This window comes from Eptatretus burgeri, chromosome 6 (assembly GCF_056783735.1).
Source record: "Eptatretus burgeri isolate ZD-2024b chromosome 6, Ebu_testis_v1, whole genome shotgun sequence".
NCBI classification, from domain to species: domain Eukaryota; kingdom Metazoa; phylum Chordata; class Myxini; order Myxiniformes; family Myxinidae; genus Eptatretus; species Eptatretus burgeri.
The window spans coordinates 36,091,159-36,110,248 of record NC_140966.1 but is presented as its reverse complement, the minus strand read 5'-3'; the positions used below and the strand labels follow the sequence as shown (position 1 = coordinate 36,110,248).

Below are 19,090 nucleotides of genomic sequence, written 5' to 3'. Positions count from 1 at the left end.
CTTAAGGTTCAATTTACAATTACATTTATTATCATTGATTTTAGGTGTGTTTGTTATTTTTTTCGCGTTGGGAGGGGGGTGTGGCCCGTGAGGTGGCCCGAACGTGGCCCGCGGCCTGGTTTAGGGAAATTGGCATATAAAAATGGGCTTCACAGGAGGAACCCGTCAGTGTTCCAGACTCCATGGTTTTTTTTTTTTTGTTTTTTTTTCTTTGGCATGATGGTGATGTTGACACTTCAATTTCTAGTGCGGTTATGATTTAAATCGTTGAGCGGCAGCCTATTAATTATATTATATTATAACCGCACTAGAAATCGAAGTGTCAACATCACCGTCATGCCGAAGAAAAAAAAACCCCCAAAAAAACATGGAGTCTGCAACACTGACGCTAGACATTACCTCAACGTGTTTCGACTTATGAGTAACTTACAAGTAACGTGTGTCGAAGTGTGTCAACGATCGCGTAACGTGCCTCCAACACGTTACTCATAGGTTATAAACAAGTTTTGGGTACGCTAAACATTACCTCGATGTGTTTCGACTTATAAGTAACTTACAAGTAATGTGTGTCGACGTGTGTCAACGATCGCGTAACGTGCCTACAACTTATGCCAGCATATGCGGAACGTGTGAGTCATATGCTGGCATATGTCGAAAAATTTCAAGCATGGAAAATTTGTCTAACAGCTCGGCGTACTACGACGTATGCCAGCGTGCTCTTAACTTATGCAAAACTTACCCATACGTATTCGACGTGTGCCAGCGTATTCGGCAAATTTTTCATACGTCGGCATACGCTGGCTAAATCGTCAAGGTGTGACAGGGCCTTTAAACCTGAACAAATTCCAAATCGACCGAGCTATCCAATCGGCGAAAGGCTGGGGCCATAAAAGCTTCCAGGCAAACCTCACAAGGTGAGAATAATTGGACCATGAAAATAACAGGGGGACACATCCTCTTCTTGGGGTGAGGGGGAGGCACAGAGCAGTATCAAATCAAGCAAAGCAGTTCAACAGCAAAAGAATCAACACCGATTCTTATCCCATCAACCTGGGTTTTATTGTGGCACAGTGTCTGAAACATGTACACCAGAGAGCGCTCCAGCTGATGGTATGTAGCAGGTAATTTCTAATGAAAAATATTCGGTTTACTGAAAATGAGGACTGATGAGGTTTATTGCATCGTCAAAACTTGGAACGATTCCTGCTAACTTTGCAAATATCCTGACTTTAATTCACAGACCGGTGTTCGTGGTACAACTGCTCCTACAGCTCTGGCCTGGTGGTGGTCGTATGGCAGCTTAGCTGCCGGGGTAGCTATCATTTCTTGAAGCGTGACTGTGTCGCCGATGCAGTGCCCCTCTACCAGTACACACACTGGAACTGGCACTCATTTTGCTGACCTCGGAAGGATGACGGGCTGAGTCAACCTCCTGGTGTATTAATTCAGCGGCCGACGGGGCTTGAACTCAGGACTCTAGGATCCCAATCCGCCACCCCAACCACGTTTGCCGGTTGTGTGTGTGCGTGTGGGGGGGGGGGGCACAAATGTGTATCGTGTTGCGCCGCCTCAAGGTGGGGGAGGGTATTACAAGCCTCCACTAATTCACAGTGCAGTTTTCCTGTCCGCACGTTTTGATGAAATATAAGCAGCACGTTTTTGCTTCACCGCCAGTTGCCTATACACCGCCCAAATAAAAACATGCGTTGCATGCTCAGAACAAGATCCACACGTTGGACGGTTACCCGTGCTGGTAATATAATAACACGTCATTCACCCATAATCGATTTAAATTCTGCATGGCAAAACGTGAACGAGAGGTACATACGAAACACGTGAGCCCCTCTTGCCATAAAACATCATAAAGAATTCCCAACCGAACGATAATCTATATTTTCCGACAATAACGATAAGCTACGAACTTGCTGATCAACCCCGTTAGTGCTTCAATTGATACATCAAATTAATATGTTGTATTTTAACCGATAAATCTGTAAGAATAATTTACAGCCATATTTAATACGAACTCACAGCGATCTGCTTTATAAAAAGTACCAATCGGCTCTTTCTTTTAGCTTCACATACAAACGGAACCTAGTTACGAGTTGTACGGGACACGTGCTGCGGTATTCGGTTTTAAGTATCAGAAACGTGCAATTCACTCACCACGCAACTCGCAGCAATTCTTCAATGAAGAATCAACAAACCGCCAGAAACTTCAGAACACCTCGAAGGTAAACTAGTATCTACCCACTTACCCACCCCAAACCATCAAGCGGATAAATAGTGCAAAAGAGCTTCTTCCGCACAGCTCCGTTATTATTTTATCTTTTAGGGCTTTAAAACCACGTGATTGTGCCCGAACCCTCGAAACTGCAGAACGAGCCAATCAGCAAGCTTCTCTGAGCGACGTCACCAACTCGATCCTCCACACCGATTGGATCAATGTGGCAGCTTGACGGTGCTCGCCGATTGGGGATTGTGCTGTCACTGTGTTGATCGCTGATTGGGCGAGACGCGCCACGTTGAAACGGGCGTGGTCAATCCCACTTATTTTTTTCTTCTTCTTTTTTTTTTTTTTTTTTTTTTTTTTTTTTTTTTTCCTGTTGACGCCCGAACACACGTCGTTGCGTACCGTTTCATTCAAGGTTATGCGTCTCTGACATTTTCGACTGCTTTTAATTCAACGAATGCCACGTAGAGGGAAGGTACACTCGAGCCATCGGGAGTTTGGATTGGTTAACAGTCCTTGGAGAAACGCAAGACGTCAGGACGTGCTATTTGCTGAACATATTGTGGGGGATACGCGTGGATGGATTAACATGGCCCTTCAAAAACCCCCGCTGGATCCACGACACACTGGCCGACCACGAATCGTTAACCCAAAAGAAGTTTTATCACATTTGAGTCTGTGTGGCATCGAATCCATTACCCAAAACGTCTTTGTTAACCTGGACTCGGTGGTGCAATGGTTGCTTGGAGGGTCTGTTCCAAGTCTGTTCTGAGTCTGGGAGGTTGGTGGTTTGAATCCTGGCTGGGTAATCCTGGCGTCAAAGCCACCCAATGCTCGCCTGTTTATGCATTTATCGTTTTTAAAAGACTAGTCTAATAGTATTTTTTATAAAGCATTGTAGTAAAGTCTGATCCAAATAATTTTAAAGCAATATATGTATTTGTATATTGTAATCAGTAAAAAAATAGTGTGGTCGATAAAAACATTAGAAAGGAAAAAACTTTAACGTTGATGTGCTTCAAAAAAGTTAAGTTCAAAACAGGTCAAAAATTTAAAACATTGGAAATTATTTTTTAATTTCAACTTCACTCCATCAATAATATACCCCAACGGAACCTCCATGCCAAATATCAGCATCCTAGTACACATATTAAATGAAAGGCAAGCTTCTAAATATCTTGCACCAAAAACTTTAACATTGATGTGCGACAAAAAAGTTAAGTTCAAAACAGGTCAAAAATTTAAAACATTGGAAATTTTTTTTTAATTTCAACTTCATTACATCAATAATATACCCCAAAGGAAACTCCATGCCAAATATCAACATCCTAGTACACATATTAATGAATGGCAAGCTTCTAAATAACTTGCACCAAAAACTTTAACGTTGATGTGCTACAAAAAAGTTAAATTCAAAACAGGTCAAAAATTTAAAACATTTGAAATTATTTTTTAATTTAAACTTCACTACATCAATAATATACCCCAAAGGAACCTCCATGACAAATATCAGCATCCTAGTACACATATTAAATGAATGGCAAGCTTCTAAATAACTTGCACTGAAAACTTTAACATTTTCACGCTGACGCTGACGCTCACGCCGGGGGTATCGCTATAGCTCTCTGTTCTTCGAACAGGCGAGCTAAAAATGGATGTGCTGCTTCCTTGCTTGACGTTCACCATTTAAAAGGATTAATCGTATATGGACACGAGCAGCAAGCGTTGATGAGTTTTATGGCCTCTTGTGTTGAAGATCCTTGTAAGGGAACTCTATACCTTCCCCCACCCCCCCTGCAATCCCCAACAACTCCCTTCAGGGCGAGACACTTGGCTCACCGTCACAAATTGGAGTCTGTTTGGCGTCGGATAACTAAGATGACAAAACACGACTCGAAGAAATGTAAATTGTACTTAATTATCATAAGGCTTGGGGGGTAAATGTGACTGGTGTAAAAATATTCATCGCTATGGATGCAACACCTGGCTGCTGGTTTGGATCATTTGTGGAAGAACGAGTGTGCTGCTAGTAAAATGGCAGGTGTATCTTGTCACCCACACCCATCCCACACCCTATCCCTAACACTCATCTCACCCCACTTGCATAACCCATCCCACACCCACCTGATATCCGTAACGTGACGTCCCACCAATCTTTCCAACCCCCTAAACAAGTCACCGTGGGTGACCCACGGTCATGTGAGGCCGTTTTTCACACTCTATAAGAGTTATTGCAAAATCCAGTAAACAACGTGTTGTCATATATGATATATGGCGATAAAACAGTCGTGCAGGATACATTGTACACGCGTTCAACTAAGAACCCACATACTGTATATAGAGTGTTCGTGCGGAGCCACCTCCCAGATTCTTGTCTCGCAATCTTCTCTCCAATCGACTCAAGCCCACCATCTACTTCGTGTGGTCGAGTCTCTACCACCTGGAAGTTCTTTTGCACACATTACACAATACGCACTAAACACACACACCCTTCAGAAAGTATTCACACCCCTTGACTTTTCTTGCATTTTGTTGTGTTACAGCTTGACTTTTAAAATTGATCAAATTTAAATTTTTTGTCACCAATCTACACAAAATACCCCACAATGACAAAGTGAAAACATGTTTTTAGAATTTTTTTACAAATTAATGAAAAATTCAAATCTGAAATGCCTTTGCGTCAACAAGTATTTAACCCCTTTGCTATCCATCCATCCATCGGGACCATACTCTGTGCAGAGCGTTGGTGCTGCTGAAGCAGTCTCCTTGGCTATTGGACACAATCCTGGACAGGTCGCCACTCCGACACAGGATACCAGCATTCTGGCACTCATTTTGCCGATCTCGGAAGGATGACAGGCAGAGTCAACCCCACCTGGTATTAATTCAACAGCCGATGCTATGACGCTCCAAATTGAGCTCAGGCGCATCCAATTTCCTTTGATCATCCTTGAGATGTATCTACAACTTGAATGGAGTCCACTTGTGGCTAAATCGATTGATGGGGCATGATTTAGAAAGAAACATACCTTTCTATATAAGGTCCCACAGTTGACTTTCTATATAAGGTCCCACAGAGCAGAAACTCTGCCATGAAGTTCAAGGAACTGTCCATATAACTCTCAGATAGAATTGTGAGGAGGCATAGATCTGGGGAAGAGTATAAAACAATTTATGGTGCTGAAAGTTCCCAAGAGCACAGCGAGCTCCATCGTGAGGAAATGGAAAGAAAATGGAACTACCCAGACTCTTCCTAGAGCTGGCCATCTGACCAAACTGAACAACTGGACAAGAAGGACCTTGCTCAGGGAAGTGACCAAGAACCCAATGACCACTCTGACAGAACTACAGAGTTCCTTGGCTGAGATGGTAGAACCTGCTGGTAGAGATGGTAGAGAGTGCCCAGACAGAAACCTTTCTTGAGAAAAAGGCACATGACAGCACACCTGGAATTTGTAAAAAGGCACGTGAAAGACTGTGAGCATGAGGTAAAATATTCTATGGTCTGATGAGACAAAAATTTAACTCTTTGGCCTGAATGCAAAGCGCTGCATTAGGCGGAAACCAATCACGCATTTAACACCATCCCTCCCGTGAAGCATGGTGGTGGCAGCATCATGCTGTGGGGATGCTTTTCAGCGGCAGGGACTGGGAGACTTGTAAGGATGGAGTGAACAACGAATGAAGCCAAATACAGACAAATCCTTGAGTAGAACCTGCTTCGGAGTGCAAAAGACCTTAGACTGCCACGAAGATTTACGTTCCAACAGGACAATGACCCCCCAAGCATACAGCCAAAGCAACACTGGAATGATTTCAGACCAACAACCTGAAAGTACTTGAGTGGCCCAGCCAAATCCCAGAGAATCAGCAGAAAGATTCGATTGCTGTTCACTAACGCTCCCCCTCCAACTTAACAGAGCTTGAGCAAATCTGCAAGGAAGAATGGGGGAAAATCTCCAAACCCAGATGTGCAAAGCTGATACAAACATACCCAAGAAGACTTGAAATGTGATTGCTGCCAAAGGCTCTTCCACAAAGTATTGACTCAGGAGTTTGAATACTTATTGACACAAGACATTTCAGCTTTTCATTTTTTATTAATTTCTAAAAATTACGAAAAAGCATGTTTTCACTTTGTCATGATGGGGTGTTATGTGTAGAACAGTAACAAAAAAATTAAATTTTATCCATTTTAAATTCAGGTTGTCAGGTTGGAACACAACAAAATGTAAAAAAAGTCAAGAGGTGTGAATACTCTTTGAAGGCAGCATACACACACACACACACACCTCGTTTTTTCATTTACTCTTCCTAAGATATCTCTATCTCTATCTCTATCTCTATCTCTATCTCTATCTCTATCTCTATCTCTATCTCTATCTCTATCTCTATCTCTATCTCTCTCTCTCTCTCTCTCTCTCTCTCTCTCTCTCTCTCTCTCTCTCTCTCTCTCTCTCTCTCTCTCTCTCTCTCTCTCTCTCTCTCTCTCTCTCTCTCTCTCTCTCTCTCTCTCTCTCTCTCACACACACATACACACACACGACAAACACACTTCTCTGAACTTTGAAACAGCGGGACGGGATGACTCGAGTAGTGTCGCTCCGTGCTTGTCCGATCGTGAGGTACACGAGGCGGTTTTAGGCGGGAAAATAATTAATTATACTGATGGGGGGAAGCACCCAAGTTCTCTCCACGTAAACGTGCTCCCCGGTGGGGGAGAGGGGGAATTCACGTCAATACGTCATCCAGTCCGTAATTCTGGGGAAATAACTGATTCGTACCCGGACGAGTTATTCACAAGCGAAATACAACATGCGACGAAGAAGACAAGATTCGACAAATATGGAGATGGTCCCCTAAAACATATAATTATATGAACAATATTTGTCACATATTTTTTTTATGAAAAACATCATAAAACGAGCAGGAGTAAAAATAATAATAATAATAAAAAAATTATGAGAAAATCGAGGAAGATCTGGCGGGAGAGTGTTACGTTGAGTTTGTAAGGAGATACTGAGGTGATCACAGGGATTGCGCAGAGGAGGGAATTGAGCGTCAGAAGATGTCGACCCACAAGGTGAGAACAAACTCGGGACTTGGGGACAGGAGAGGGTTATAATTAGTGTCATATCCGTGGATGAATAACTAACAGGTTGCTTTCATAAATTAAATCTATTAAAAAAATTAGTTTATATTGTCAATAATTCAGCGGTAATTAACGATTGTAAAATTCCTCATTTTTATTTCATTGAGGTAAAAGATGTGAAAATTTACTTCATTGTGAGTATGGTTGCACTCAGGCGTGCCCGGGAAGGATTTAGGCGGGAAAACAATGAATAATCCCGGTCGTTCGCGAATATCATGATGATACCGATCGGGCGATCCTGTCAGGAATCATCCTGTCAGGTCCGTGAGGACGCGCGGGTTCGGCGTCTCTGGTGAACATGAATAAAGGCTTCCAATACTGTGGTGAACGATTTGAGTGAATCCTCTGTAAAGTCGGCTACTTTGACGCATTTACAGCCACCAGACGATCAGCCGTTTATTATTAAACACGGAACCTGTCAATCGGCCGTGATTTGAATTACCTCATCTACATTGTAGCTTGCTAAAATAACTTAAGAACCTGAGGTAAACTTACTGTTCAAATTTAACATACGTCCATTTAAAATGGACGTTAAGCTGGGTGTCCCATCTGCTGGCATTACTTGATGGACGTTGGAGCTCACGAGGTGTTTTGTAGATGAAGAAAAGGCAAATTATGCTATGCTGGCACCCTGAAGAAATTACAGTTTCCTGCCCAAATCAGCTACGGTCGAACATCACGCCTGGCCAGCCGGTTCGTGAATGACTTGGGCTGAACACTGGGCCAAAAGCATTTCTTTGGCTGACCCCCTTAAGAAAGTGACGATAGTTGGGGCTGTTAAAGAAGCACCGGTACGAGAGTAAAAAGATCAGGATTGAGGAGTGTGGGAGGAACGGTGAGAGAAGGGAAAGGAGGTACGAAGGATGTTGGAGTAGGGATATCTTGTGTGGCATCACAATCACCACCGGCCAAAGCTACTGCGGCACGACGATGAAAGCTGGCCGGAGTCATAGCAGCACCAAGAGGCAGTAGTCTGAGTTCCGAGTGCGAGGTCGTCACTGACCTTATCACAGCCATGGAAGCCATTTTGCTTCTTCAAACATTCGATGATCCCTGGAGAGAAAGAATTTTTAAATTTTTAAAACAATACCGGTACAGTATACACCACTGCATTTATTCTTAGGATATTTATATACAGTACTAGTGTGGATCGGCTCGCTCCACTCGCCTCTCCACACGTCATTACAGAGATTGATGTCACAGATTTGCTGTGTTTGCAAGATTTACACCAATTATAACACAAACATTTCTTTTGTACAAATGTATTTGTAATATTGGTGATATTATATTTATTTGAAATTTATTTGTAATATATAAAGGTCCAAGTGATCGAAATGGTCAAGGGTCTAAGCTGCCACATCTGTCTGAACGGTGTAAGGGGTCTAAATGGTGTTAAGGTCCAATGGGGTCTAGAGAGGCCTTAGTGGTATTTTTGGGTCTTCAGGATATTTTGGGTTCATGGGGGACTTTTGGGTCGTTTCGGTTTTCAAGGTCTTTTGGGTTCTCGGTGACTTTTGGGTATCCAGGGCTTTGGGTCTTCAGGGTCTTTTGGGTCTTAAGGATCTTGGTGGTCTAAAAGCATCTTCAAAGGACGAAGGGGTTTCAGCAGACAAAACGGTCAAAAGGTACATTCCAATAGTGCATAATTAATGAAGACGTACGTATTTAATAGAAACATAAGGTATGTCACACACACACACACACACACACACACACACACACACACACACACACACACACACACACACACACACACACACACACACACACACACACACACACACACACACACACACACACACACACACACACACACACCTCATCCATTTCTAGTAGATGTACAAACTCCATAGACCTTGGATCACTGCAAAAAAAAAAAATACGAAAATATTTTTCTAAAAATTTAAGCATCAAATTTAACTTGGATTTACAAAATTGTGCTTTTACAACAATTTACCTTATATTAACTTGCGGATACACTCGTTAAAGACAGGTGATGGAAGAGAATGGCATTTTATAGGGACTGCTATAGAACAACAATAACAGCAACAAATCCTGTGAAAATCCTTGAAGTGCCCTCACCAAAATGCCATGACACTATCCAGCATGACAAAAGCTTTCACAAGACTACTTTTGACTTGGTGGAATGGAACCATAGCTGTAAGTAAATTTAGATGTCACAAGTGGATTCGTAATACATTTTTAATCATGCATACAAAGTTTGGTGATAATGTGTCGAGCCGTGAGAGAGGTAGAAGGAAATGGGACAGATACACACCACCAAATATCGTGCCTAGAGAAAGTCTATGCCACCTTCAAACATTTTCGCCCTTTGGTGCCTTATTTGCTGGAATTAAATTGTATTAAATCAGACTTTTTCTACCTTTATTTACACATCGTAACCCACAACTTCAAAGTGAAAAACAAATTCTACAAATTTCAGAAAATTAATTGAAAATACAAAACTGGAATATCTTGGTTGGATAAGAGTTCACCCCCCTTATAATAGCAACTGTAAATTAGCTCTTCTGTAACCAGTCACCTTCAAAATCAGACACCAAGTTAATTGGCCTCCACCTGTGTTAAATTGTAGTGATTCTGATTATTTCAGAATGTAATCAGCTGTTCCTCTGTCAGTTTTTTCTGCTGGGTAGTGCATTTTACAGCAAAGACTCAATCATGAACACCAAGGAGCTTTCAAAAGACCGCTGGGATAAAGTAATGGAAAGGCACAGATCAGGGGATGGGTATAAAAATATTTCAAATGCCTTGAATATCCCTTGGAGCACAGTCAAGACAATCAGTGAGTGGAAGGCATATGGTATCACCAAGACCCTGGCTAGATCAGGCCGTCCCTCCAAACGGGATGACCAAACAAGGAGGAAACTGATCAGAAAGACCACCAATAGGCCATTGGCGACTTTGAATGAGTCCATGCCTTTATGGCAAAGACTGGTCACTGCGTGCATGTGACAACAATATCCCAAGCACTCCACAAGTCTGGCCTGTACGGCAGGGTGGCAAGAAGGAAGCCATTAGACTGGTCACTGTGTGCATGTGACAACAATATCCCAAGCACTCCACAAGTCTGGCCTGTACGGCAGGGTGGCAAGAAGGAAGCCATTACTAAAAAAGCCCACCTCGACTCCCGTTTGAGGTATGCGAAAACATCACTTTGGACATTCTAAAGCCATGTGGCAAAAAGTTTTGTGGTCTGACGAAACCGAGATGGAACTGTTTGGCCTAAATGCAAAACGTTACCTTTGGCACAAACCCAACACAACACATCACCGAAAGAACACTATCCCTACTGTTAAGCATGGCGGTGTCAGCATCATGTTATGGGGATGTTTCTCATCAGCATGGACTGGGGCATTTGTCAGAATAGAAGGGAAAATGGATGGAGCAAAATACAGAAAAATTCTAGAGGAAAACCTGCTGCCCTCTGCAAGAAAGCTGAAATTGGGACGGAAGTTCATCTTTCAGCATGCCAACGACCTAGAGTACACAGTCAAAGCTACACTGGAGTGTCTAAGGAACAAAAAGATAAATGTCCTTGAGTGGCCTAGTCAAAGCCCTGACCTCAATCCAATCGAAAATCTGTGGCATGACTTGAAGATTGCTGTCCATCAACGCTCCCCACACAACTTGACTGTGCTTAAATAGTTTTGTGCATAAGAATGGGAAAATATTGCCCAATCAAGGTGTGCAAAGTTGATGGCCACCAATCCCAACAGACTCACAGCTGTATTTGCTGTCAAAGGTGCTTCCACCAAATATTAATTCAGGGGTTGTACACTTATCCAACCAATATATTGTAGTTTTGTATTTTTAATTAATTTTCTGAAATTTGTAGAACTTGTTTTTCGCTTTGAAGTTGTGGGTTACAACGTGTAAATAAAGGTGGAAAATGTCTGATTTAATGCAATTTAATTCCAGGCTGTAAGGCAACAAAAGGTGAACATTTTGAAGGGGGGTGTAGACTTTCTTTTGGCAATGTATATTTTCCAGAAAATTCCAATAATGGGCAGTGTTATTAATTAGCTAACTTTTGCAATTTTTCAGATTAATGCCAAGCAGATGCAGCCTATTCTTGAAGTTGAAGACCAAAGGTCCCGAGTCAAGACCACCAAAGGCAGAACCTGGACGCTGATCCATAATGGGAAATATGATGTACTGCTTGAAAAGCCACTCGGAGCATTCAGTTCTTTACCTTCAGAGATGTTGCAGAATGTCTTTTCTTGCATCCAAGGTTTCCTCACTTGCATTTCTTCCTCATTCCCTTCTTAGTTCCTTTGCTGAAGCAAGGATATTGTTCGTAGAGTTTGAAGTGTTGGCTTGTGATGATGTTTATCCCGACAAGCTGTCACTGATGCCTTTCCTCCAAAATCACATGTCTTGAGAAAGTAAAGGTAAAGTGATCAATAGCGATATCAGCAAACGGTTGCTTACTGGAATTGCAGATTGTAATTTTAAAAATGCCTCAAATATGGATGGTGTGCTTCTAAATGGGAAGTAGTTGCCAATAGTCAGGATTCTTCAGGTTAAAATTACTGCCAGAGAAATAATAAATTGTTTGAAAATGTGGATTAGGACAATCAATGTCTGGGTAGGGAAGAGTGAGTAATACAGTACATTCTTCTGTTACAGTATTAGATCTCAGTTTGCTGTGCCTGACTTCGAAGGCTATGTGTGAGAGGATTGTCGCATATGTTTTATCGGCTGCTGGACAGAAACGCTTCGTTTTCAAACAAGCTTTTACTATTGTCTGCAATGACATCAATTGCCATAGAGCCTGTGACAGTGCAACCCAGTACATGTACAAGCATGTTGGTAAGTGAAAGAATATTCTTGTATGATAATAATAATAATAATTAAAAATAATAATAATAATGATAACATCCTGACAGGATAGTCGATGTACCTCATGATTCCGGGAGCCCAGGTTTACAGATATAATATGACATCACACATTTGTTAATTCTGCAGCCAAGTCTGCTTCACTTTTTCAGTCTCCCAAGCAATAACTAATCAGACCTCCAAGATCTGATGGGATAGGTAATTTTCAAGCTGATAAGGGCCCTGTCACACCTTGACGTTTTAGCCAGGAATAGCAACGTATAAAAATGCACGTAAAACGTTGGCGTACGCTGAAGTTTTGAGTTTTTTTTTTACGTTTTGGTGGTATTCATAACGTGTTGGTCGTATGCATAACATATTAGTAACGGGCACAGAACGTTTCGTTGTGTTAAAGATAACTTATACCAACGAATGCTTAGCCTGTTGTCGGCATTCACAACCGATGCCCAGCGATAGTTTAACTTAGTCATAGCGCGCTGCACGTATCGCCGACAAACTCGTGGCGTTCTCTGTTAAAAACCTGCCGCACGCCGATTTAAATCATAACCGCCTGAAAATTGGAAGTGTCAACATCGCAGTCACACCTTGACGATTTAGCCAGCGTATGCCGACCTATGAAAAATGTGTCTTAAACGCTGGGACATGTCGAATACGATATGGGTAAGTTGTGTATACGTTAGGAGCATGCTGAAAAACAATGAAGTACGCTGGCATATTCCGTGGTACGTCTAGTACGTCGTGAAATTTCAAGCATGCTGAAAATTTTACGACGCACTCGACGTATGGCTCACAAGTTCCGCATACGCTGGCATAAGTTCTCGGCACGCTCCGCGATCGTTTACACACGTCGGCCTCACGTTACTTGTAAGTTACTCATAAGTCGAAACACGTCGAGGTAATGTTTAGCGTTCTCGAAACTTAATTTTTAACCTACGAGTAACGTGCTTTGAACCTATTAGTAGTGTGCTTTGAACCTCTGTGTAGCATGCTTTGAACCTATGTGTAACGTATCTCAAACGAACATTGGCGTATGTAGACGAATTAGATTGATGTCTTCCGGACGACCACAGAACTTCCTGAATGTGTTTCTAACTTACAGCTACCGTATAATGGCGTATTGGCAGCGTTTATGGGAATTGGTATATACAAATGGGCTTCACAAGAGGAACCTGTCAGTGTTCCAGACTCCATGTTGAGTAGATGTCAATGTCAGTAGCAGTAGTAGTTCGAGAGAATTTAGTGATGTCGATGTTATTAGTAGTAGTAGTAGTAGTTCAAGAGAATTTAGTGATGTCGATGTTAGTAGTAGTAATAGTAGTAGTAGTAGTAGTAGTAGTTAGAGATAATTTAGTGATGTTGATGTTAGTAGTAGTAGTAGTAGTAGTAGTAGTAGTAGTAGTAGCAGTAGTTCTAGAGAATTTAGTGATGTCGATGTTAGTAGTAGTAGTAGTTCGAGAGAATTTAGTGATGTCGATGTTGGTAGTAGTAGTAGTAGTAGTTCGAGAGAATTTAGTGATGTCGATGTTGGTAGTAGTAGTAGTAGTAGTAGTAGTAGTAGTGGTAGTAGTAGTACTTTCAAGTAACATGTAGCAAAGTGTGAACAACGTTCGTTTAGCGTGCTTACAAAACGTTACTCAAAGGTTAGAAATAAGTTTCGGGTACGCTAAACATTACCTCGACGTGTTTCGACTTATGAGTAACATACAAGTAACGTGTTTCGACGTGTGTCAACGATCGCATAACGTGCCTACAACTTATGGCCAGCGTAGTGGAACATGTGAGTCATACGCCGGCATACGTCGTAAAATTTCAAGCATGAAAAAATTTGAGGAAAACCCAAAAGTATGACTTTTAAAGCCAGCGTACTACAACGTATGGCAGTGTTTTTCAGTGTGCTCTTAACGTATATAAAACGTACCCATAACGTATTCGACGTGTACCAGCGTTTTAGACAAATTTTTCATAAATCGGCATATGCTGGCTAAATTGTCAAGGTGTGACAGGGCATTTAGTGTGGAGAAATCACATCAGCACCATCTCATATTATCGAGTTCCATCCCTTCCTGCAATATTTTTTTAATCTCCATTGGCCCTCCCTTAACCTACCCATCTTACATTTATGTCTGTTTTTTTTCACTCTATGCTCTCCTCTTTTCGTGTACGTTCATTACCTCGCTTCTTGAGTTTATCTGTTAGCTCCACTGCCCTGCTAATCTACACAGGCTCCCACTATCATGCTGTTTATGAACTCACTTAGATACATCTACTGACTCATGTTGTGAAGTGAATGACATTCACTGGTTCACCTCCTCTTTCTTTTAGTCTGGTGTTGGCTTAATGGTTAAAGTGGCTGGCTTAAAGTCTTAGGGTCTTGAGTTTGAACCCCTGTTGTCTGTTGAATTAACAGCCTGTCATCTCAGGTTTGACTCAGCCTGTCATCCTTGAGGTTGGCAAAATAAGTACCAGTGGACTGGTAATAGTGGGCACTGCATCAGTGGCACAGCCACACCCCCAGAAAATGATGCAACCAGCAGCCACGCGCTGCACATAATACTTAGCTTTATATTTTCATATGGACCCATTTTTATACATACACCACATGGCCAAAAGTATGCAGACACTCCTTCCAATTAGTGGATTCAGCTATTTCAGCCACACCCATTTCTGACAAGTGTATAAAATCAAGCACACAGCCATGCAATCTCTTTAGACAGACAATGGCAGGAGAATGGGCCATACTGAAGAGCTCAGTGACTTTTAACGTGGCACCGTCAAAGGATGCCACCTTTCGAATAAGTCAGCTCATCAAATTTCTGCCCTGCTCGAGCTGCCCTGCTCGAGCTGCCCTGCTCAACTGTAAGTGCTGTTATTGTGAAGTGGAAACGTCCAGGAGCATCAACAGCTTATCCACGAAGTGGTAGGTCACACAAGCTCACAGTACAGGACCGCTGAGTCCTGAAGCGTATAGCGCGGAAAAATCATCTGTTATCAGTTGCAACACTCACTATCGAGTTCCAAACTGCCTCTGGAAGCAACGTGAGCACAAGCACTGTTTGCCGAGAGCTTCATGAAATGGGTTTCCATGACCGAGCAGCTGCACACAAGCCTAAGATCACCGTGCGCAATGCCAAGCATCAGATGGAGTGGTGTAAAGCTTACCACCATTGCACTCTGGAGAAGTGGAAACGCGTTCTCTGGAGTGATGAATCACACTTCGCCATCTAGCAGTCTGACGGACGAATCTGGGTTTGGCGGATGCCAGGAGAACGCAACCTGCCCAAATGCCTCGTGCCAACTGTAAAGTTTGGTGGAGGAGGAATAATGGTCTGGGGCTGTTTTTCATGGTTTGGGTGTCTCACCAATAGTAAGTAAGGTGTCTCACCCTTAGTTACAATGAAGGGAAATCTTAACGCCACAGCGTGCAATGACATTCTAGACGATTCTGTGCTTCCAACTTTGTGGCAACAGTTTGGGGAAGGCCCTTTCCTGTTTCAGCATGACAATGCCCCCATGCACAAAGAGGTCCATACAGAAATATTTTTCCAAGATCGGTGTGGAAAAACTTGACTGGCCTGCACAGAGCCCTGACCTCAACCCCATCGAAGACCATTGGGATGAATTGGAAAGCCGACTGTGAGCCAGACCTAATTACCCACCATCAGTGCCTGACCTCACCAATGCTCTTGTGGCTGAATGGAAGCAAATCCCTGCAGCAATGTTCCAACATCTCGTGGGAAAGCCTTCCCAGAAGAGTGGAGACTTTTATAGCAGCAAAGGAGGGACCAACTCCAAATTAATGCCCATGATTTTGGAATGAGATGTTGGACAAGCAGGTGTCCATGTACTTTTGGCCATGTAGTAAGTGTGTGTGTGTGTGAATATATATATATATATATATATATATATATATATATATATATATATATATATATATATATATTTACATATGTATGTATGTACAGTATATATGTATCGACAGCCCTGACAGAAGTTAAATAGACACCATGATTTTTAAAGAATTTATTTATTGAACATTTGAAGTATATTTGATCGATTTTAGTACATACACGAGTATTTGGTAGACTTGCCATTTGCAGATTTCAATGCTTTTAATCTTTCAGGCATAGAACTAACAAGTTCCAAAATTTTCTCTTGTGGGGTTTCTGTCCAGGCTTCCTGCAAAAGGTTTGGCAATTCTGCCCGTGATGTTGGTTTCCTGAAATTTTTCCACACAGCTCGATTCAATATAGCCCAGAGGTGTTCAATGGGATTCATGTCAGGAGACTGACTTGGCCATGGAAGTCGCTTGATCCAATTTCTGTCCTGCCATTCTCTGGTCTTTTTGGCAGTTTTGGCATAGAGCTCCTTCTTCCATGAACAGTGTTGTTTTTGATCATCTGACCAGTGGAGAAGACAGGGAGATGTTCATCCTCAATGATAGAAATGTGTCTCGTAGAGTCAGGGCCGGATTAACCACTAGGTCCGTGAGGCCCGGGCCTTGGCCTACGAAAAATATTTGGCCTATGAAAATTTCCGACGACGTTTATTATTATTATTATTTTTTTCAGTCTTAATAATGTGACTCGACATGTGCAGGAAGGCTGTACACACCGTGAGCGAAGGCGGCTGGCACGCTGCCAGACAGTGATCGTCCACAGCGAGCATGGGAACCATGTGATCACATCACAATCAGCCAATCACAGGCGTCGCTGCTATCGTCTGGCTGATGGGTGGAGTAACTTTCGCGCTGAGTATGAACATACTGGCACCCTCTTACTTTCATGTGAGTTATCGAGTATACTGACGCTTGCAGTTCTTCATTTTGCTCTTATTTGTCGTTTTTTATTCTTGACTATGGCCGATGGATATATTCGGCACCACAAAAGTGGTACTTGCAAACGCGACAAAAAGAAGAGGCGTGAAACAGAAACAAAAATACTGTCTGGATCCATCTTGAATTTTTTCCCCTCACCAGAGTCGAGATGAGCAAACGGAATGTGCGCATGCAGAGTCTTCTGATGTCAATGTCGAGGGATCAAGTAATCTTGCACTGCATCACATTTCGAAAGCTGATGATACCAATACCGTCGCATCAAGCAACGAGTAGAGAGAAGCATTGGAACAACTGCAGCCAGTGCTGCGGCTCGTAGTTTCAATCCTGATCCTGCTGAATGGAATCTTTCTGCAGAATTCGTGGATAATTTCATCCAGGTTCCTCCCTGCCAAGATAGGAACGCAGATTTTTCGTATACGGCCCGAGTGCATCCAGATAAAACACGGTATTTTCGGCGCGAACACTTTCAGCGGAAACTCACAAACGGTGAACAGGGAGTGGATGCTGTTTTCTCCATCAAATGGTAAACTTTACTGCTACGTGTGCAAACTCCTATGTTCCGACGGCGATGATCACGAAAGCCATCACAGTAATTTTTGAATCGGATTCAATGATTCGACACAGACATTTGACACAGACATTCCCCAATATTTTTGTTGCCCTCCGAATATATTGTTTGATGTTTGCTACGAGCTGCGAGGGTCAACGCTCCATCAGCACACTAAAGCGCGTGAAAAATTGTCTTCGGTCGACCGTGGGGCAGGTGCGCGTGTCCACGCTCGCTCTGCTTTGTGTTGAATCTGAGCTGATGAAGCAAATAGATTTATCCGAAGTGATCGCGTTGTTTGCCAACCAAAAGGCACAAAAGAAGGTGTTTCAGCAGGGTGGAAATTGAATATGCATACATTCCTCCGAATTTGTTTTCTGTATCGTTTGTTTCTCAATTTCGAAGGCGAATTGGATTTTATAGGCACTTGTATATTTGAAAGTCGGACAAATCGCCATTTACTGCAGTCTGTTCCGATTAAATTTCATGCTCAAAATCGTCGTTTTGGTCACTTTTGAATTTGGCCTACGAAATCTCAAGGGCCTTGGCCTACGAAGACCTTAATCCGGCCCTGCGTAGAGTTTATGTTGCCAACACACTCCACAAGCTTTGACCGACCAGTGCTCCAGACTGCTCCCCACACCATCACTGAAAAATTACCGTGTTTGACAGTTGGCTGCAATTGGTTCGAAGAAAACTCTTCACCGGGAAGTCTCCAGACCATACACGTCCACCGTCAGAAAATTGAGTAAATTGGGACTCTTCTGAAAAATGACAGTTTGCCAAAACTCCAAGGGTCTGTTGGCCATCTAGTCAGCCCACTTCTTTCTCCCTTCAATGTTGGCTGGTCTAAGAAGAGGTTTGCTCTTCGCTGCTCTCCCATAGTAGCCCAGTTGATGAAGGTACTGCGCAGCAGTTCTTGAGCTAACTTGGACCTCCTCTGCAACATCTGCTGCCTTACAACAGGGAGTTTTCTCAATGGACCGCTTGACAACTCGAAGACATATTTCTGAGGGCCCAGATCAACCAGAACTGGAAGCTGTGGATTCCTTGCCTTTGCTGGTGAATCGCACAATCATCCGATTGACCGTAGAAAGCAGAATGCCAAGGTTCTGAGCTATCTGATGCTGGCTGACTCCACCTTCAAAATGGCCAACAATTTGTCCTCTTTGAAAATCGCAAAGGTCTTGTGCTCCCTGGGTTCGAGGCATAGTTAATTGTCACGAGCCAAACCCGCGCTCTGTGAGAAGTTTCTAAAGTGAGGGTTCATTAAGACGTCAATATATGCAGTGTTCACAATGTGATTTATAGAATTTCTTTAAATACAATGTTTCTTGTTCCATTTTTTTGTGTCAAATGTACCTTCTGAGGTGGTCAGCATGTGCAGAAGAGGGTTTTACATTGCAGACGCTGTTTTCTAGGAGTGGCATTACGCCTGTCAGCGGTGACGGTCTGTCGACGACA

The 19,090-nt window shown here is 42.6% G+C and overlaps 2 protein-coding genes across 6 annotated transcripts in view; one reads left to right on the top strand and one right to left on the bottom strand.

The window, feature by feature from the left end:
• LOC147024541 (calumenin-like) overlaps positions 1 to 2,389 on the bottom strand; it is a 33,957-nt gene extending 31,568 nt beyond the window's left edge. For all 3 annotated transcript variants that reach the window (XM_085884560.1, XM_085884561.1, XM_085884558.1), the window contains exon 1: positions 2,167 to 2,389. The gene's annotated coding sequence lies outside the window, so the exon portion shown is untranslated. The remainder of the gene's footprint in view (positions 1 to 2,166) is intronic.
• Positions 2,390 to 7,212: 4,823 nt separating this feature from the next.
• The window catches only part of FBXO47 (F-box protein 47), a 180,835-nt gene continuing 168,957 nt past the window's right edge, over positions 7,213 to 19,090 (top strand). Inside the window, exons 1-3 of one of the 3 annotated variants that reach the window (XM_085884555.1) lie at positions 7,213 to 7,316; positions 11,451 to 11,637; positions 12,036 to 12,218. In XM_085884555.1, the coding sequence (XP_085740681.1) occupies positions 7,302 to 7,316; positions 11,451 to 11,637; positions 12,036 to 12,218 (385 nt within the window). In that variant the 5' untranslated portion in view covers positions 7,213 to 7,301. Of the gene's footprint in view, positions 7,317 to 8,231; positions 8,478 to 11,450; positions 11,638 to 12,035; positions 12,219 to 19,090 lie in introns of those variants that run through there. The other 2 variants (XM_085884556.1, XM_085884557.1) reach the window with 2 other exon arrangements.